The following is a 20,494-nucleotide window of genomic DNA, read 5'->3' as shown; positions in this document are numbered from 1 at the left end:
TCGTGTGTAAATTTGCTGGTAATGGACCAAAGGAACGGTCCCAAAACGACTCGGAAAGACGTCTGGTTCCATCGACTTCCATTAAACGTAAAGTGTGTGTTTTTTTCCTTCTTCTGTAAAGTTACCCTTTTGGAGATACAAGATTTTGCTCCGACAGCAGCGTCATACTTGGACGTAGTCCAGAACTACGTCATCTTCACTAGCAGTTCAATTCATCCATCTTGGTTCCTCAAAGAAATCTAGCATTTTAAACGCTCTAATTCTTTAAAAAAGAGACGAAACATCTGCACATAGTACATCTTTAAGCAATATATACATGTTTATTACCAATACTCTAACAATATTCACATCTCTTTATAAATACCATAGAAATATTATAAAAAACACTCAATGTCAATAAACATTAAGCAGTGATATGTAGCTTATTGAAATATTGTAGAAGGGTTGTGTCCTTTGAGTTGTTCACTGAGATAGGATGTTATTTATAATATATGTATGTATGTATGTATACACACACACACACACACACACTTTATTGCCTAAAGTATTCGCTCGTCTGGCTTCACACCCATACGAACTTGAATGAGATCCCATTCTTAATCCACAGGGTTTAATATGATGTCGGCCCACCCTTTGCAGCTATAACAGCTTCAACTCCTCTGGGAAGGCTTTCCACAAGGTTCAGGAGTGTGTTTATGGGAATTTCTGACCGTTCTTCCAGAAGCACATTTGTGAGGTCAGACACTGATGTTGGACGAGAAGGCCTGGCCCACAGTCTCCACTCTAATTCATCCCAAAGGTGTTCTATCAGGTTGAGGTCAGGACTCTGTGCAGGCCAGTCAAGTACTTCCACACCAAACTGGCTCATCCATGTCTTTATGGACCTGCTTTGTGCACTGGTGCGCAGTCATGTTGGAAGAGGAAGGGGCCGTCCCCAAACTGTTCCCACAAATTGGCACAACGCAGTCAGAGAACTACCGTTCTCCTGGCAACCCAGACTCGTCCATGGGATTGCCAGACGGAGAAGTGTGATTGGTCACTCCAGAGAACACATCTCCGCTGCTGTAGAGTCCAGTGGCGGCGCTTTACACCACTGCATTTGATGCTTTGCATTGCGCTTGGCGATGTAAGGCTTGGATGCAGCCGCTCGGCCATGTAAACCCATTCCATGAAGCTCTCTATGCTGTTCTTGAGCTGATCTGAAGGCCACATGAAGTTTGGAGGTCTGTAGTGATTGGCTCTGCAGAAAGTTGGTGACCTCTGCTCACTATGCATCTCAGCATCCGCTGACCCCACTCTGTCATTTTACGTGGCCGACCTCTTCGTGGCTGAGTTGCTGTCGTTCCCAATCGCCTCCACTTTATTATAATCCCACTGACAGTGAACTGTGGAATATTTAGTAGTGAGGAAATTTCACGACTGGACTTGTTTCACAGGTGGCGTCCGATCACGGTACCACGCTGGAATTCACTGAGCTCCTGAGAGCGACCCATTCTTTCACTAATGTCTGTAGAAGCAGTCTGCAGGCCGAGGGGCTTGGTTTTACACACCTGTGGCCACGGTGATTGGAATTCCAGAATTCAATGAGTTGGATGGGCGAGTGAATACTTTTGGCAATATAGTGTAGATACAATAAAAACTCACTACAGTCCATCCTCATTATTTCATCCATTCCCCCCCTCAGAATCTTCAGGCTCGCTCTCTGTTTCTTCTTGCTCTCCTGACTCCTCGTTGCTCCCAACACTCATGTAGTTATTGTCCCCTATGATGACGTACTCTACTTGTGAGCTTTGCACCTGGATGCTGGGAGCCTCCGTGGGGTCCGGGGCTGCCATCTGCTGGTCAGGCCTCTGGATGTCTTCCAACTTATCTATTAAGAAGAAATATGTTAATAGAATTGAAAACTGCAACCAAATTATTTCCTCCCAATGTGAATGAGAACAAACACCATATATCGGTCATTAGTTTTCTGCTCTTCTTACCATTCGTGACACCAGTCCGAGAAAGAAGACAGCACAAGCCATTGTTGTTTCCGATGATGCAGTTGGTTAATGAGGAATTGTGTATATTTATGATATATGGTGGAAGTGCTCCAGCTGTCTCTGCGAGAACAAAAACAATGGAATAACGTGCATGAAATGAGAGACCTTTTTCAAGAGGTATTCAGCACTTGGTTCAAAGGAATGAGGAAGGAGGTACACAGCGGAAATACCAACAAAAGCTGAAGTGCAAAAGGAGGCACGCTATTTGTGTTCCATATGAAGGGAAATGAGATTTTATTATGCCAATTTGTATTTAAGATAAGAACAAAAACATGCATAATTAATATGTCGGCATGTCGTGAGACTATCCAGTTTTCATCAGACTGTTTGAAATGGATTTAATGGATTTAATGGAATGGATTTAATACATCTGTACCACTGGCAGGCGAAAAGAAGACAATAGGGGTTTTGTATACCTGAACAGATGTCATCTTCAGAATGATAGTGGTCTACGTCTGTTGGCCTCACTGCAACACAGAGACACAAACAAAACAGGTTTATAGACCGACAAGCAGAAGTAGGTATAGTGGCCTAAAACCAAAGGCAAGCGCTGTTACTTCAGTGAAGCAATGACTCAATCAGAAGTAAAAGTAGCCAAGAAACAATAAGAGTAAAAAAGTTTTATAATAACCGACTGCTAGAGCTCATAGAGCTTAATAAATCAGGCACCTACTAACATAAGCTGTGAAGTCTCGGGGAAGTGAGAAGACCCAGCAAAGTAGACCAGGTGCATTAAATTCAACCCAAAAAAGGAATTACAAATCAACCTTCTGAACTCCTTGAGACCACCGGTGGTTCCAAAACGCACGTCGTCATGTTCTTCATAACGTTCATATTTCATAAGCTACATTCAGAAGCTGGGTGTCGTGTGAGGCTGTAACCCTTCTTTCCAGTCTAATAGATGGATGTCATTTTAAACCCTCAGAATAAAAGAAGCTGAACTCTTTTTTTGTCTCTTCAGCGATCTGCTCTGTAATCATGATTTTTATAAAATAAGACCGAGAGCGTCTGAGATCTTTGGCTTTCAGCAGTAAATTGTAAGCATATAGAAATAGTGTAGATCATAAAAACACATGTTCTGTTAATCTGAGGGGAGCTTTTACAAAAAAAGAGATAAATAAATAAAAATTTATATTCATTTCATGCAGTTATATAACTGAATAATTTCCCTTAAGATTTGGTCACATAAATTCAGACAGACAAACCAAAATATACCCTGGAGAATAAGAGGGGAAGCGAGGATGCATCTGAAACAACAAGAGTTCTGCCCTCACAAATATATTATGGAAGCACCAAAATTTGGACAAAGAAACGCTTCGGCAAGCGTGTTACATTCTCGGTTTATGTCAGGTCAAAAGGAAACACATCACAGAGTGACTTCTTCATTGCACGCTTGATAAACACAATATCAGTGGTTCACTGCCTCGGGTGACTGGTCACTATAGAGAAAGACGTTGGATTTTGTGGATAGAAGGACGTTCTGCAGCTATAATAATACTGTAATCATTTTCGCTGCTTTATCTTATATAAACTGTTTCTATATGTATTGTTTGCTCCGTTTTTGTCCCACTGAAAGCAGATTTTTACCAATAATAATAATAATAATAATAATAATGTATTTTCTTTCTGATTTGCTAGTTTTCGTGGATTCTGTGTTCATTCAAAAGCATAAAGAAAAGAAAACCCACACAGTCAAAACTATTTTCAGTTTCGGTTTTTATGGTCAGGTGTGTCTTGAATTTCAGTTTCGGTTTCTCACAGGAATTCTAATTTCAGTGTCTGTGGCATGACACACATTTACCAAGTCAAAAAGATTTACATGGGCAAAACTCGAGCCGTTCGAGCTTCAAGTACAGCTCGGCTTGACCCGCCATCCTTCGAAACGCGTGGAAGACAGGCATGAAGACTTTTCTCTGTCCGGCCACCCAGGTGGTGGAACGAACGCCCTCTCTTGTGGTCTTCAAACGTGGACTGAAGACACATCCGGTCAGAGGAACCAGCCTTGTGACGGGAAGGTTGCTGGTTTGATCGCCTGAGCGACAGTACGTGACTGAGGTGCCCTTGAGCAAGACACCTGACCCCAACTGCTCCCTGGGCGCTGTGGCTAGGGCTACCCACCACTCTGGGAAAGTGTGCTCACTGCCCCCAGGTGTGTGTGTTCACTTGTATGTGTATGTGGTGTTTCACTGCACAAATGCGCTAGAATGTGGGTGTGAAATTTCCCCGTTGTGGGACTAATAAGTGTCGCTTAATCTTAATCTTATTGAAATGCACTGCTCTGAGTTTACTTCTGTTGCTTCTTCTCTAGGTATCAACACGGGCTTCTGCTTCTAGCAATACCTGCCTATTTGTAAGTTCTCTAGGTAGACAAAGCACTTCTGTAAGTCTTAATGAATGTATAGCACACAGGTAGGTTTAAAAGACCAGGGGACATTCAAATTCTGAATAGTTCAAGTGTCCATGTAATATTTCATGGTCTACTACAAGTGTCTGTGTTTTACTGTTGAAGACTTTGCATGTTTTTCTCTGGCCCACGGATTTAAAGAGATTTTTAATACGGCCCTTTTGACTTTGACGCCCCTGATCTAAGGCAAAATAGCACCCGGGGAAAACTACTTCACCCAGGTTTACCACTATTTCACCATTATGAGCTTCTAAAACCTCCAAATGGAATGTAGCTATAGGTTCTCTGGTCATTTAAGATTAAGTGACCCTTATTAGTCCCACAACAGGGAAATTTCACCTCCGCATTTAACCCATCCATGAAGTGAAACACCACATACACTCTAGTGAATACACACACACTAGTGGGCAGTGAACACTGCGAGTGGGCAGAGCGGTGGGCAGTCAGATTCACAGCGCCCGGGGAGCAGTTGGGGGTTAGGTGTCTTGCTCAAGGACACTTCATTCATGTACTGTCAGCTCTGGGGATCGAACCAGCGACCTTCTGGTCACGAGGCTGGTTCTCTAACCTCCAGCCCACAATTTTGAACAGTAAATAAAATGGCTGTATTTTTGTTGTGCCTATCATGACGTCTGGTTCCTGTTACCACCACATCAAGCCACTCTGACTTTGTTTACATCTTGTTTACTGACTTCTGCTGAATTCCCTGTCCCATACCCAAACCTACAGCTGCCAGTGGTCTGTTTAGCTCTTACCTGTGCACCCTGTGACCGTCTCGAACAGCGAGGGGCTACACACGGCCAGACACTTGAAGAAAAGCTGGCAGGCCCTGGACCCTTTGCGGAGGACCGTGAGCAGCAGCTGGGAGGCTTTGTGGACGTCTGTGCCCGGAGTCTGGATTAGCTGGACCTCATACTCGGTGAGGATACCTGACCGGCATAAACAAGCCGATATTCTCTCCACCAGACAGGCGGACATGCGCTTCGAGAGGCTGCCGAGCTGGCGTCGCAGTGTTTTGTCTGTTGATGGAGTCAAAACAGAAGCATAACGTGAGCGTTTTTAACGCTCCTCTGAGGGGATTTCTACAAATGTTCCCAGTTTCACCCAACACTTTTCATTTCCGTGACGTAAACTGAGGTTTACTTCACCATAAGCCCCTCTTCCCCGGTTATACAGCACCTCAAGTTGGCTTCGTATTCGAACTCGCCGTTCCACCTTAAACGCAGCGCTTGCGTTCGGGCGATGCGTTCGACTGCGCGACTGTAGCGCCGCGCCAGTTAAGAAATTTAAGGTGGAACGGAGAAATCGTAAAAGAAAGCTTTTTATTGAAGCTGAGAACATTTCGGGGTGGATTGAGGGATCAAACACTTACCGGGTGTGACAGCCATGCAGCGGTTAGATGCAGTGGTGTCCATCTAAGAAGTGCCACGGACACTGACCGCACAGCGCCGAGTCCTTTAGCTACAACCACTTCTTGCTCATGAAAAACGAAACTCCGGAGAGGATCGGTGTTGCTGCGCATGCGCACCGAGAGCACGTACTTTCCCGTGAAGAATCTCCCAACATGAGATCATGGTGTTTGTTTACAGTTTGCCTGTGGGCTGATTAACCCTCTGTTAGACGGCAGTGGATGAAGAACTCTACAAACCGGCCCTCGGGTCTCTTACACGGCCCACACTTGCTCCAGAGACAGTATGGTGGTTTTAATGTTATGGCTCATTAGCCACGTTTGCGGCGTCTTCCTCTCGCCGCTTCCTTTATAAGGACATGTTAAGGGCGTTTTTCTGAGTCCGACATCAGTTTAAAGCAGTCAAAAACACAAGCACTGCTCACTGCTGCTCATCTCGCTCTGACCGGACCTCACGTGATGCTCGCTGTCATGGTAACGTTGACTCTAAGCGCTGCTCCACGCATGCGCGTCATTTTACATCGGATTACTTGTAGCGAACATGTAAACGAAGATTTTCCATCGGATTGTTGAATAGAGTGAGCATAAACACCTCAGTCTGAATCTGTAATCTGTTGGCAAAAATCTTTGCAGGTAAACACAACCAGTGTTGCAGGCATAAAACGTGGACCTTGACGAGTGGTTTAAAAGTAAAATAAGTTTAAAATAAGAATGGACCACTAGGCACTAATATCATACTTAGGTTTAACACCAAGATTAAGTTTTCTAAATAAAAACGTAAAAAATAATTATGAATAAAAATAGTAATTACATGTTGATTACATAATCATCTAATCACAGCTATAAAACTGATAGTTCCGGTCCTAAATTCTGATTGGCTGAGCTGGGAGATCTGTGTATTGCTGTGCCATGGCGCTAAAAAAAACCCTTCTGCTGTTAAGGGATTAATATGGAGGGCCGCTGGTGACATCCTGTAGAAATAAAAATAATGCATGGCCATGATTCAGTAAGGTGTGGGAACGAGATAATTAAGTCATGGCCACACCTTAGTAACACATGGGAATGAGATCCTGATGTGTGGCCACGCCTTAGTAAGCCACGATTTCGTTCCCACACCTTACTAAGTCGTTCCTACGCATTAATAAGGCGTGGCTACGCATTATTTTTAGTTCTACAGGATGTCACCAGCGGGGCTCCGTAAGAAAAGACCATTGAGTCGTTAATCGCCGTTATTGGCAGAACAGTAAACGGCCAGCTAAAGTGTCATGACCGTATCAGGCCTATATCCACTTGTTACCGGCTATGTTCTCGCCACTGTTGCTTCTAGGCAACATACATATCTAAGCAGTTTCTCATAGACTAAAATCATCTATACGATTCAGAATGTTTGAAAATGAGTTTTACCGTCCAAGAGACGTGGACCAGATTTTTGCATGAAGGACAAAATGATGGAAAATTGCTCTCCTGTAGGAATCTGTCAGTTACACACATCAGCTGTATCCTGCCTGAAAGAGCTTTGAAAACAAATCAAAAAAGACATATCGCTGTTGTCGGATTAAAACCTCGTATCTCCAAGATAGTGACTTTACAGGAGAAGGGAAAAACATACTCCACTTTTAATGTAAGTCAATGGAACCAGACGTCTTTCCGAGTAATTTTGGCTCATTTCTTTTGGGCCATTGACCATGAAATTTACAAAAAATTGAAAGGACAACAGGCACTTTCAGATTATGTCAAAAACTGAAAAACAACAACAGTGGAGATACGAGGTTTTGTTCCGACAGCAGCGATATGGTGACCAAGCTCAGCCATTGTACTGGTTCACGCAAAGTCTTTATTAGTCATTATTAACTCTTGCGTTGTTATTAAAGCGGAGCCCCGCTGGTGACATCCTGCATAAATAAAATGCGTGGCCACGACTTAGTAAGGTGTGGGAATGAGATGATTAAGTCGTGGCCACGCTTTACTAAGTCGTGGCCACGACTGCTCCACCACAACGTCAGCGTTGCTGCAGGGCTGAGAATGATCCACCACCCAAATAGTACCTGCTCTGTGAGGGTCCATGGGGGTCCTGCTGCGTGACAGTGCTTTGGGCTTGTGCGCATTTTCGACGGACAATTGATCGTCATCAAGCCGCCGAGGACCGTCATCAGCCCGGAGCTGGATCGCGATTGGCTGGCGTCGCCGAGTCGAGGCGAGGATTCGGCTCGGGGAGGATTCCGCTACACCGGAGGAAACCTTTGGCGAAGATGCTACCGGCCGGCAACGAGAGAAAACGACGAGTTTTGGGGTTTAGTCCTTTGCTTTTTATATTCTGACTCGCTCTCTTGGATAGAAAACAGGCAAAGTCGGGCAGAAATGAAAATCTGGAGCACGGAGCACATTTTCAGGTAACCCCGATAAGGACGTCAGTGAATCGATTCTTCGCCTCAGAGAAACAAACAGCCTGTTTATAGACAATAAAGCGACGTTTAGCTGCTGCGGCGGTTCGTTTATGTGTAAGGTGGCATCTTTCTAAGCAGATAAAATCACATCTGTGAGCCCCATATCTATCGAGAGGTTGTTAGAGAGGGAAATCCGCATGCTGAAATGTTTAGGGGGTAAACGAAGTCATTCAGAGAGGTTTGGTGTGAAATGAGTCGAGAGAAGCTTGACGAGTCAGAATGATTCACAACGGTGGTGATGGGAACCAGAGGAGCTTCACCCCTTTAAAAGCCTTCTCGCTCGTGAAATGGTTATAAATGCACAGTATGGTGACTGGACGTTGGTGGTCAGGTTTTTGGTGCAGGGGGTCCAGGCTTGTTGGTATGACCTGTGCATCGAGGCCAGTGAAGAGTGGAGTGAACTGCGATTCCCAGTGATTCTCAGTGCCTTTCTGTCATTTTCCACTGTGTCATGACTTATTTCATCACTTTTATGCTCTCTAGGAAATGTCATAATGATAAAACCATGTCTAAAAACAAGCCTGTTGTGTAAGTTTTTCCTGTGTTAGTTCCCATTTTGCATTAACGTGGCTTATTCATAGTTGGGGCCTAATTTGCCTGTACAGGCCAAAACTTCCTTCAACCCTTGCCAAAGCAAAATACTGGACAGGTTTCATTTTGCCATTGAAGCTTAGTGGGGATTTTTCAGACGTCCTCCATAATTCAGTGACTGTGATGTAAATAAAGTCATTCAGAGCGGTTTCATTTAAAATAGTTCATTATAAAAAAAAACATACTGACTCAGGTCTCTGATAAAAGTGATAAAAACCAAGCGTCACGATGTCCACAACACAAATATAGCCTTTTTGGTTGGTTGGTGTAGTGGGTAACACCTCTGCCTTCTACGCTGTAGACTGGGGTTCAGTCCTCAAGTGAGTAAGCACCCTACACTACACCAATAAGAGTCCTTGGGCAAGACTCCTAACACCACCTTCACCTCCCTGTGTAAAATCATCAAATTGTAAGTCGCTCTGGATAAGAGCATCAGCCAAATACCATAAATGTATAGTAAATAAAATGTACAAAGCCACCAGTGGACCTACTCGTCCTCTGTGGGTTTGTATCGCTGCTGTCGGAACAAAACCTCACATCTCCACTTTTATCACTTTTTCAGTTTTTGACCAAATTTGAAATTGCCTGTTGTCCTTTACATTGTGTGTAAATGTCAGGATGAATGGACCAAAAGAAACGTCCCAAAATGGCTTGGAAAGACGTCTGGTTCCACTGACTTACATTAAAAGTAAAGACGATTTTTCCTTCTCCTGTAAAGTTACCATTTTGGAGATACAAGGTTTTGTGCTGGCAACAGCGACATGTAATGTTTATCATGGCAAAGTAGTGATAAAAAGTTTTCTTTCTTTGCCTTAGAACATGTGTTTCTCCGGCATAAACAGATAAAAATAATACATTTTAAAGCTCAGAGGTTTCATAACACAATGTCTTAGGCGTCAGGTCTGGTATTCATAACCAACTTTCTGTGAGGGAACTTTAAGGAGCGTTAAGCTCTTCAGATGTCTGGTTCCTATCACCACCACTGTGAACAATTCTGACTGTGTGAGTTTCTCTAGGATGAAGCATTTCACCTCAAACCACTCCGAATGACTTACATCCATGTAATTATGTAAATCTTTTTACATTTATGGACTTCACCTTTAAATCTGCCCTTCTCCTCTTCCTTCGTAGTTACCCCTGGGAGACGGTGATCAAAGCAGCAATGAGAAAGTACCCCAATCCGATGAACCCCAGCGTAGTGGGAGTGGACGTCCTGGACAGGAACTTGGACAAAAACGGCCGTCTACACAGCCATCGGCTCCTGAGCACTGAGTGGGGTCTGCCAGGTGTTGTCAGAGCGGTTAGTAGGCTAGACTGCACACCATGATAGCAGGATTTTCATGTGTTTACTACCCCAAATGGCTAATAAACCTATATGGATATTTTTTAGATGTAATGTTTACTGTCAAATAATCATAAATCTGATAATTTTTTTAATTTATCATTTTTTTTTCCGTTGGACACTGTTTTGTCTACCCTGCACCATGAATGCATTTTAAAAATGGTTTTAGTACAAAAGCTGATCTCAAAACTACTGTAAACCAGTCTCCGGCTTCAGGCAGGCTATTCATAACCATTTCATGCAATGACATGAAACGTTAGATTTTTAGATTAAATTGGATTTTTTAGATTTAGATTAGATTTTTAGGTTAAATTAGATTTTTTAAAATTTTTAGATGCAATAAACATTTTAGACGTCTGGTTCCTATCACCACCATAAACTCGCTCTTTATGAGTTTATTTCCATCTTAATCATTTAATCTTGGAGAAACGGAGTGAAATCAGTGGGATTTCCCAGAAGCTAAACTGTTTACTGAGAAGTGATTTGATTTGAACTTCTTTTAGCTAAATTCATGGTAAATGTTTGGCACTGTTAAGACAGTGAACTAATGGCTAACACTGAAAGTAGTTTTAGTAGCAGGTTTCGTCATTTTTGGACGTTTATTTATTGAGAAATTGAGGAGGAAAAGTCAAATGTCCAGTGAATATCCAATACAAAACCATATTTACCATGCTGTTTGTTATTTGGCAGAAGAAACCGCTGATATTAAAGCTTAAGTTAAGTTAAGTGATACTTTTTTAATCCCACAAACGGGGAAATTCAACCTCCGCATTTAACCCATCCGTGAGGTCAAACAACACATACACACACTAGGGGGCAGTGAGCACACTTGCCCGGAGCGGTGGGCAGCCCTATCCATGGCGCCCGGGGAGCAGTTGGGGGTTAGGTGTCTTGCTCAAGGACACCTCAGTCATGGACTGTCGGCGCTGGGGATCGAACCGGCAACCTTCCAGTCACAGGGCCAGTTCCCTAACCTCCAGCCCACGACTGCCCCAATTATTTGATATAATATCTGGATCTTTTTTGCTTTGCTCTTTTGGAAATTTTGCTGAACTGTTGTATGAAAGTAATAGAACACTCAAGTTATTCGTCTTGTGCTCTGTTGCTTAAAGGAACATTTTAAATAAGGTATGAATATGTGAATTGAAATGAGGGCAGTGTGTACTCTGATGAAACCAGTAGAAATTTTGCAGTGTAAGACTTTAGTAATCCCAGTGTGGGAAAAATGGAAATTGGAAAAACGATGGAAAATGACTGCAATGGCAGTGTAACATTCAAATGAATGAATTTTCGCCGCGTTCACATTACAAGCCTCATTGCTCAAATCTGATTTTTACTCAGATCCGATCTCTTTGACACGATGGTTCACACTCGATTAGGTCAGTGATTCACATCTGTCATTAATATGAGCAAACCAGCGTCCTGAGATGACCCTCATGTGCTCATCCTACTCAGTAAAGTCACATGAATGAATCACTGCAAACACATCAGCACAAACTAACGAGCAGAGCGAGCTTTGCTGAGAAGATCATTAACTCGGTTCAGCTTCATTAATAGAGTGAGATGAAGGAGGAAAAGCTGGGATGTGCTTCTTCTCCACTGTTTACAGGCTAACTCCTGTTTGGCGCTGCTGCCAGAGTAACGCTGAATCACATTAAGGTCGCATGGTCACGAATCGGAAGTGTATCCGATCTAGGACCACATATGAAAGTGGCTCAGGTCGGATTTGAAAAGCTCCACACAGCCCTGAAAACACCAGATCTGAGTCACATTAGGGCAAAAAATCTGATTTATTCCACTGCAACCTTGTAATGTGAACGTAGCCGCTGAATTCAAAAGTAACGCTAAAATGAAAATCTATTTTCTTGCATTAGATTTTGGGGACAAATCGAACCATCACCTACGTGAAGGAGCATTCCATCGTTGATCCTCAAGAAAAGAAAATGGAGCTTTGCTCAACGAATGTGAGTGTTGCTATAAAATTGAGGTCAAATAATAATTGACTTGCATGTTGTTTATTATAAATTTGTTGTATGCAAATTAATAACTTTTGTAATATTGAATCTTTTTTTTTTTTTTAAGATAACTCTCACAAATTTAGTATCTGTTGACGAGAGACTAGTTTACAGGCCACATCCAGAAAACCCCGACGTGTGAGTGGAAATGTTCATTATATCTTATTGTTATTTTGCATTGTTGCAGGAAATTGTTTGGTTTGCTTAAAATGTCATATCACATGCAAATGAAGCATCATTTATAACAGATGTCTACACTGTTACCAGTATGTTACTGTGATGACCAAACACCTTATAACATGCTTCTTCCCAACAGCACGATATTAACCCAGGAGGCCATTATCACGGTGAAAGGAGTCAGTCTCAGCAGCTACCTTGAGGGACTCATGGCTATTAGTATGTCAGCTAACGCAAGAAAGGTACTTGATCTCTGCTTTAGCTCTAATAGTAAGTAAGCAAGCAAGTAAACGGTCACTATTGAAGTCACTCTAGTCAGCCATAAAACTACTTGTCACATACACAAAGAAGCATTGGGACACCTACACATTACGTCCACAGGAGCTTTTGGGATGCTTTCTACAAGATTTTGGAGTGTGGATGTGGGAATTTTTGTCCATTCATCCAGAAAAGCAATTAGGAGGTCAGACACTGATGCTGGACGAGAGGGCCTGGCTCACAATCTCTGTTCTAGTTCATCCCAAAGGTCTTTGATGAGGTTGAGGTCAGGGCTCTGTTTGGCTCAGTCCACACCAAATAAGTGATAAGTGATAACCCGGATTTGCATGCGTCATTGTTTACTCTAGTGTTATAACGTTATTTGTCCGTACAAGGTTTGCAAAGAGTTTTATGGCCACGAAGATCTAAAAAAAAGCACGTTGGCCTTGGCAGTATGCGTCCATGAATTTGCGGGCAGAGCTTTTAAAGAAGCACTGAAGGGAGGGGTGTGTTGGTTTTGCTGTTGAGTTCAAATATGAACAGTCATTCTGAATCGCATTGCACAAGTGCAAGTACAAGCATGATTTTTAAAAATAAAAATGAACGAAAAATTTTAGACATGTACATGAAATCATTATTCCTCTCTGCAAGTATTCATATGTTAGTTGTGGGGTTTTTATTTTTCTCTCTGAATGTCTGAACAAGAAATTTGTGATGCTCCCAAACAAGATTCTTGAGGAATGTGTGGACTATTGAGGAATCATTTTTTGTTATTGATAAAAATAAAATTCCTAAAATCAGCACTCTAGCTCGTTCATTTGACCCCCTTTAGGCTTTCTGGGGTTAACATGAACAAGTGAGAGCATTCACTTCTCCAACAAAGTCCTCCAACAAGGTGGTTTGGGAATATATTCTCAATTACAAGTATGCCACTGGGGTAAAGGGGAATGCAGAGATAAGATTTTTGTGGTGCTTTTGGAGCAACTTTGGCTCAATGCCTCCACACAGCGTAGGCCACATTTGAAAGGCGGTTTCCCATAGTTCTGAGCCAGAGTAGGCTCTTCAGGTTGTTTGTCAGTGATCACTGAGCTGACTTCACTGGAATATCCACTCCAACACATGACCACATGGCAAAATGATCTTGTAAAGTCTTGCTGAAAGTTGAGACTTGGTCAGCGGATAAAGAGGAAGCTCAGAAATAGTTCTCATTTGCCTGGATGACACAATCAGAAAGTTGCCGCAAAAGAGGAATTTACTCAGTAAACAACTCTTGAAGGAGTTCCAAAGGGTCCTCCAAAAATATTGACAAGGTGAGATTTCGAAATGTGGTATACTTTGTGAAAGCTGAATCAACATATATATAGTAAAAGCACAGAAAGTCAGCTTTTACTGCTGGGTATTTTACAGCTGGAATAGGCTATAGCACCCCCATGACCCAGAAGGAGAAGTGGCTTAGAAGATGTGTGTGTAAGATGCGTTGCTGCCGGCAAGTTCTAAATAAGTTAACGTTTTTCATTAAATGGTAAAAATGTCTCACTTTAACATCAAACATTAGCTTCTAGATCTATCCTCCATCTTATCTGATGCTTCTAGAAAAATGTTAAACTGTCTCAAGTCCTACTATGGTTTGTTTTATGTTCTTGTCCACTGACCTGGTGAAGTCAGGGGTTTGATAAGTATGTCATCGCAGCTGAGTTGCAGGACATTTTACTTGCCAGCATAAATTTGATCTTCATATATCTAAGTTGAACAGATATCTGGTTAACCACAGGGAACAGGGAAGAAAACAGACTTTGGCCAGATAAGGTTCGAGATGATAGAAAGGCAACAGTAACTCAAATAACCAACCACAATCTCTGAGGAACGTTTCCAACACCTTGTTGAAAGTGTGGCACGAAGAATTAAGGCAGTTCTGAAGGCAAAAGGGGGTCCAAGCTTTTACTAGCAAGGGGTACCTAATAAATGTTATTTTAAGTGTGGATGTTATTTCTATGTAATCAGAGCCAGTTTTATGTGCTTTTCCACAATCACACATTTTGGAACTGCCAGATCCGTTTCTGAAACAGGAACTTTTAACAGATAGTAACTATTCCAATTGAGATGTTGGTTGGAGGTCGTCTTTTTTTAACTTAACATTACTGAGTTACAGTCACTTTATCCAAACTGGGTTGCTCTCTTCAGTCCTCAAGAAACAATGTCTCCTCAAAGTGAGAAGTGTTTTGACAATTATCTGAAAATCTAAAAATGAGAAGATACAAATGATAGTTGCACTAATTCTGAAGAAAACTTTCATTTTTTGGTAGAAGCCAAAGGAAATTCCAGATATTTGGCATACGGTTAATTCATTCTTACGTTTGACTCATTGGCCGTTCACTTTCAAAGGAATAGTTTGGCAAAAAATCTCATTTGCACAACTCTGCCTTTTACCCCAAGTGTATTTGATTAGCTAAGACATGTTTGGTTGGCTTGTTTAGTTTTACACTGGAGCGAGGAGACTGTTTTAGGCTAAGGTATATTTAAGGCTGTATTTGAAAACGATGACGGTGTTTCTAAGTTTTAACACGTCGAATTTCTATCCCACGTCTGAACGGGCAAGTAACCATAATTCCATGCATTATATTTTAAAGGGGCTCACTGATTGGTGGTGTGGGAGCTCACTAGGAAGTGCTACAGTCCCGAGCAGTCCAAAACTGGTTTGATTTGGGCCCAATCCCATTTTACCCTTCGCCCCTACCATTTAGCCCTGCCTCCCTGTTTTGCACGTTAACTTCTAGGGGTAGGGTGTCCCAATTTTTGTTGAAATAGAGGGGTAGGGCGAAGTGTTAGGACTACATGGCCCTCCAAATGGAGGTACACTTCAAACGGAGAGTTATAATGGGAACAAAAAGAACAAGCGACCAAACAAACCTACAAATGTGAGAATTTTCTCTGTTAAAAATGACAATAACCGCTTTATTATCTTATTTTAATAACATTTAAATTTATTATGGTAATTTTCTTCATAACAAGCAGAAAAATTGCTAGTAGTGTGCTAATGTTTTGGTAGATAGCTAGCTAACTTTCCCATTCCACCTTAAATAGTCCAGCAGTTCTGACGCCTGAAGTGGCAGGATGTAACTGCTGCACCATTTAAGGCGGAACGGGAAAATTCGAAAAAAGAACCTGGAGAATGTCTGACTTCAGCTTCATATCACTGAAGAATTAGTGGTGGGTGATAATAAATAATTGCCCCCCTCTTTGAAGGCACATGATGCCCTAAATGTAACTAAAGCCCAGCAGTGAGGAGCTGAACTTCACCCTCCTCTGCTGTCACTGCACTGCACTACACTAAAATATGACTGGCGCTGTAACAGCGCTGTAGTTGTGAGGAGCAGACGTGACTTAACGCTGCTAAAGCTGGTTAGGATGTACAGAAAGAGGTGAGTTCAGTAGGTCAGCACAGTTACACCACTCATCTCTTCACTCACACTTGGTCACAGGAGAACAGACCGAAACTAAACCCCTTTCTCTAATCATGTTGAAAAACTCAGAAGTGCACCCTCTTGTGGCGGCTGCAGAGTAGTGTCGCTTTCCTTGCCGTAGAAAACGCCACCAGGGCTGTCGTTAGAACGCGGAAGTGTGAGTGCACTATTATATCGAACGATTCTTTTCTATCAAGGAAAGTTGTATCGCGATAATTATTGTTATCGTTTTATCGCCCAGCCCTAGTTTGTGCTACACTAACAGCAATTCACAAACATTTTTTTGGCATTCCTAGATTAGACACAAATACTTAAGCATGTAAAAGAGATTATTTTATTTAAGGCTTGCAACAGATATGAACGTATATTTTACTCTGGAGCAGTTTTACAGTGACTTTCAGTAAAGAGCCTGGCTTAAAACGGCTGCGGCTGTTTTTCTATTTCTAACCTGACTGAAACCTGGTGAGTGTTTCAGTGAATCTGCCAGAAGACCTAGAGTTTCCAGAAATTGGTGCCACCTACATAAAAATAGTTAGACCTTCCCCCGATCTGAGCGTTCCTCTTTGAACTACGTGACATAACAGAATGTAGTTGCTCACTAATCCTCAGTCTAGTGATGTTACCTGATTATTGTTTGTGTCTCTTTGTTCTCCACAGGGGTGGGATGCAATTGAATGGATCATTAAAAACTCAGAATGTGAAATGTGCTGAACATCTCCAGTCTTGGAAAAATGGTCATTTTTGTAAGTATACTTGTGTGTGTGTGTGTGTGTGTGTGTGTTCTGAAAGTAGCTTTTGTGTCTCTTTTAGTAATAGCCTGTACAAGGGTATGCATTGTAGTCTTTCAACATGCTCACACTCTTTAGATTCATACACAAAATATTGTCCCATGCCTCGCGTGCAGCTATACTTATCCAAATCTTACATAGTGTAGCTTTAAATATGCCATTTTCCCGAAAAGTGTAGCACACTAATTCTCTTTCTTTGCTGAGCTTAACATATTGTAAAAAATAAAACATTTCTGCCTAACTTATGTCTATTGTTATTTATTTATTTTTATTTCTGCATAGTGTATGTAAGTTTATTTGCAATTATGTCTTGCTACTGTAACACTGCAGTTTCCCTTCAGGATCAATGAAGTTCTATCTATCGACCCACCCAACTACCCCACCAACTCATCCAACAACCCCACCAACCCATCCAACCACCCACCCACCCAACTACCCTACCAATCCATCCACCAAACTACCCAACCTACCCACCATCCACCAAACTACCCAATCACCAAAATACCCAATCACCAAACTACCCAACCAAACCACCCACCCACCAAAATACCCCACCCACCTACCTACACTTACCCACACCTACATATCCACCCAGCCAACCTGCCTTCCTACACCTACCCACTTGCTCACCCACCTACCTACAAATTTACCTTCCAGTTTATAGTATCTTAATGTCTGTTTCTGTTTGATTCTGAATCTCAGGGCCAAATGGTGAAGTGTGGAACGTAGTCAGAAGCACCAGCTCTAAACCCTCCACTAGTCCATGCAACATCATCCACCTCTGATGTTCGGGACAGTAAGTTTACGAGTTTTTTGAGGTGGTCAAGTGCTCGTCACTTTGAAAACCTCATAAACCTCATAAAACTGCACTTTTAAAGGGGTCATCAAAGAAATGTGGAATGTTATATCAGAATATCAACAATATGCACTGTTCTGACTACCTCCTTTCTGGAATTTTAGGGATCTGTTAAGGTTATTGTAAAACGTGGTCGTTGTTTATCGGTTTTATTGCAACTCCAAAGTACTGAATTGTGCCCCAAGATTTGCGGGAAGCATGTTAAGTGTGTTCTTACTGCTTGATTGCGTTTGTTCTGTGTTGTTTTTATTTAAAAAATTGAAATGTGGATATAATTAATTTATTAACAAGGTTTAACCCTGAATGTTTCATTGTTGTTTTTTTATTGTTATTACTGCAGGTTCGCACTCGTTGTTATTTTTGTTTAGATAAAGAAATCTGTTCTTAATGTTTATTTTTTTCAAGAATGTTTTGTTACAATATAATGCTTCTACAACCCCACTTCCAAAAAAGTTGGGATGCTTTGAAGAAATGTAAAAAAAATAGAACGCAATGATATGCAAATCATGTGAACCATATTTTTAAAGGAAAACATTACGAATACAACCAATTTTATTGTTTATTGAAAAATATATGCCCCTCTCTGTAACTCTCTGTAAGTCTGTAAGCGTTTGGGAACTGAGGAGACCAGTTGCTGTAGTTCTGAAAGTGAAATGTTTTCCTTTTCTTGTTTGATACAGGATTTCAGCTTCTCAATAGTTCTGGATCTCCTTTGTCATGTTTTTCATTTGACAGGACACTTTCCCACTTCCCCTCAGTCCATTTTAAATGAGCTTGGGCCCAAAGAAGGTGGCAGCATTTCTGGATCCTGTTTATATATGGTTTCTTTTTTGCATTTCAGAGTTTTAACTTGCATTTGTGGACGCAGCGACAAACTTCTTCACAGACAGTGGTTTTCAAAAGTGTTCCTGAGCCCTTGCAGCGATTTGTTCTACAGAATCATGTCGGTTTTTAATGTAGTGCCACCTGAGGGCCCAAAGATCATGGCCAGAAAATACTGGTTTTTGGCCTTGTCCCTTGCATACAGAGATTTCTCCAGATTCTGTGAATCTTTTAATGTTATGTACTGCAGATCATGATAAGCAAAAGTTATTTGCTGTTTTGCGTTTAGAAATGTTATTCTTGAATTGTTGCACTATTTGATCGTGCAGTCTTTCGCAAAGTGGCGAACCCCTCCTCATCTTCACCTCTGAAAGACTCAGCCTCTCTGAGACGCTCTTTTATACCCAGTCGTGTTACTGATCTGTTGCCAATCAACCACCAGGTGTTTCCATTTTTTTTTTAGCATTACACAACTTTACCAGCCTTTTGTTGTCCCTGCCCCAACCTTTTTGTAACATGTTGTTGGCATCAAATTCAAAATGGGCATATTTTTTTCCAAAAACCAATAACATTTCTCAGTTTCAACATGTGATATGTTGTCTTTGTACTATTTTCAGTTAAATACAGGATGTAAATAATTTGCACATCATTGCATTTATTTACATTTTGCCCTGCATCCCAACTTTTTTGGAAATGAGGTTGTATTTAATGGCTAGCGTGGGTGGAACGAAAAAAAACATAACATTGTGATACTTCACAATGAGCAATAGTCATCTTGTAAATGAATTTTTCTAAGGTTTCATTAGATGAAACAGCTAAAAAAAAAAGCCCCAGGACTCTTACTGAGTCACTGACTGTCTGACTGACTAACTGAGGTGCATTATTTTAACACGCATGAACAAATGTCACCTCGGGCAGGCAGCAGGTTGCACTGTACATTATTAAATGTTACCCTCATCCCTTCCCAACCCCACCAATATAAGACTAACAAATAATGGATGGAAGTTGCTACTTCTTGTCTAGCTTCTTTGTTTTTTTTTTAGTTCTATTGCTTAATACGTAATGTGCTGCATGTTGTTTAGCTAGTTAAGCTTATGCTAAGATACAGAGAAGTCATATTAGCTTCTACATAGTTTTCCTCATTGAAGAAAATTGTAGTTTAATTATTAACTTTCTCAGAACGTAAACGTACAAAATCCTAGTTTTCTTTTGTCAAAGTTGCATCGGGGGTACTGATAGTTATTAGGAGGTAACTGCACCCATACAAACAATATTCCAGTATATTTCTGTTTACGGTTTAGAACATGGAGTGTACAAAACAGTGGAAACACCACAAGTATTACACTCATTGACCGTTTCCATAGACAAACGCTGGCAGTAGAACGGGTCATACTGAAAAGCTCAGTCACTTTAAACGTGGCACTGTCGTAGGATGCCACCTTTGCCACAAGTCAGTTTGTGAATTTCCTGCCCTGAAATTCAGCCATGAAGTGGCAGACCAGTCAAACTCTCAGAGCGGGGTCACGGAGTGCTGAAGCACGTAGCACATAAAAATCCCCTCTCCTTTGCTCCAAACTGCGTCTAGAAGCATCAACACAAAATCTGTGCATCGGGAGCTTCTTGAAATGGGTTTCCATGGCTGAGCAGCCACACACAAGTGCAGTGTTCTCTGTGTGAGTGATGAATTATGCTTCTCTCTCTGCCAGGCTGATAAATGAATCTAGGTTTGGCAGACCCCAGGAGGACGCTCCCTACTAGAATGCATAATGCCAGCAGCAAAGTTTGGTGGAGGAGGTATCATGGGCTGGGACTTTTTTGAGGCCCCTTAGTTCTAGTGAAGAGTAGTGCTAATGCTACAGCATACAAAGACATTTTAGCCAGTCATG

General features: G+C 41.7%; 2 protein-coding genes across 2 annotated transcripts; one reads left to right on the top strand and one right to left on the bottom strand.

The window, feature by feature from the left end:
• Positions 1-1,445: 1,445 nt before the first annotated feature.
• Positions 1,446-5,976, bottom strand: si:dkey-29h14.10. Its single transcript, XM_017702007.2, has 5 exons — positions 5,819-5,976; positions 5,202-5,465; positions 2,459-2,509; positions 1,983-2,102; positions 1,446-1,870 (listed from the first exon to the last, which is right to left on the bottom strand). Exons 1-5 carry the CDS (start codon positions 5,859-5,861, stop codon positions 1,665-1,667), a joined length of 684 nt encoding a protein of 227 aa, XP_017557496.1. The 5' UTR covers positions 5,862-5,976; the 3' UTR covers positions 1,446-1,664.
• A 2,002-nt stretch (positions 5,977-7,978) lies between these two features.
• prelid3a (PRELI domain containing 3A) lies at positions 7,979-18,353 on the top strand. The gene is made up of 7 exons (XM_017702006.2): positions 7,979-8,244; positions 10,021-10,189; positions 12,106-12,195; positions 12,314-12,384; positions 12,563-12,665; positions 16,800-16,885; positions 17,633-18,353. Exons 1-6 carry the CDS (start codon positions 8,213-8,215, stop codon positions 16,851-16,853), a joined length of 519 nt encoding a protein of 172 aa, XP_017557495.1. The 5' UTR covers positions 7,979-8,212; the 3' UTR covers positions 16,854-16,885; positions 17,633-18,353.
• Positions 18,354-20,494: the final 2,141 nt, after the last annotated feature.

The sequence above is a fragment of the Pygocentrus nattereri genome, chromosome 3, assembly GCF_015220715.1.
Source record: "Pygocentrus nattereri isolate fPygNat1 chromosome 3, fPygNat1.pri, whole genome shotgun sequence".
Taxonomy (NCBI): domain Eukaryota; kingdom Metazoa; phylum Chordata; class Actinopteri; order Characiformes; family Serrasalmidae; genus Pygocentrus; species Pygocentrus nattereri.
This window is presented reverse-complemented; position numbering and strand designations above follow the sequence as displayed.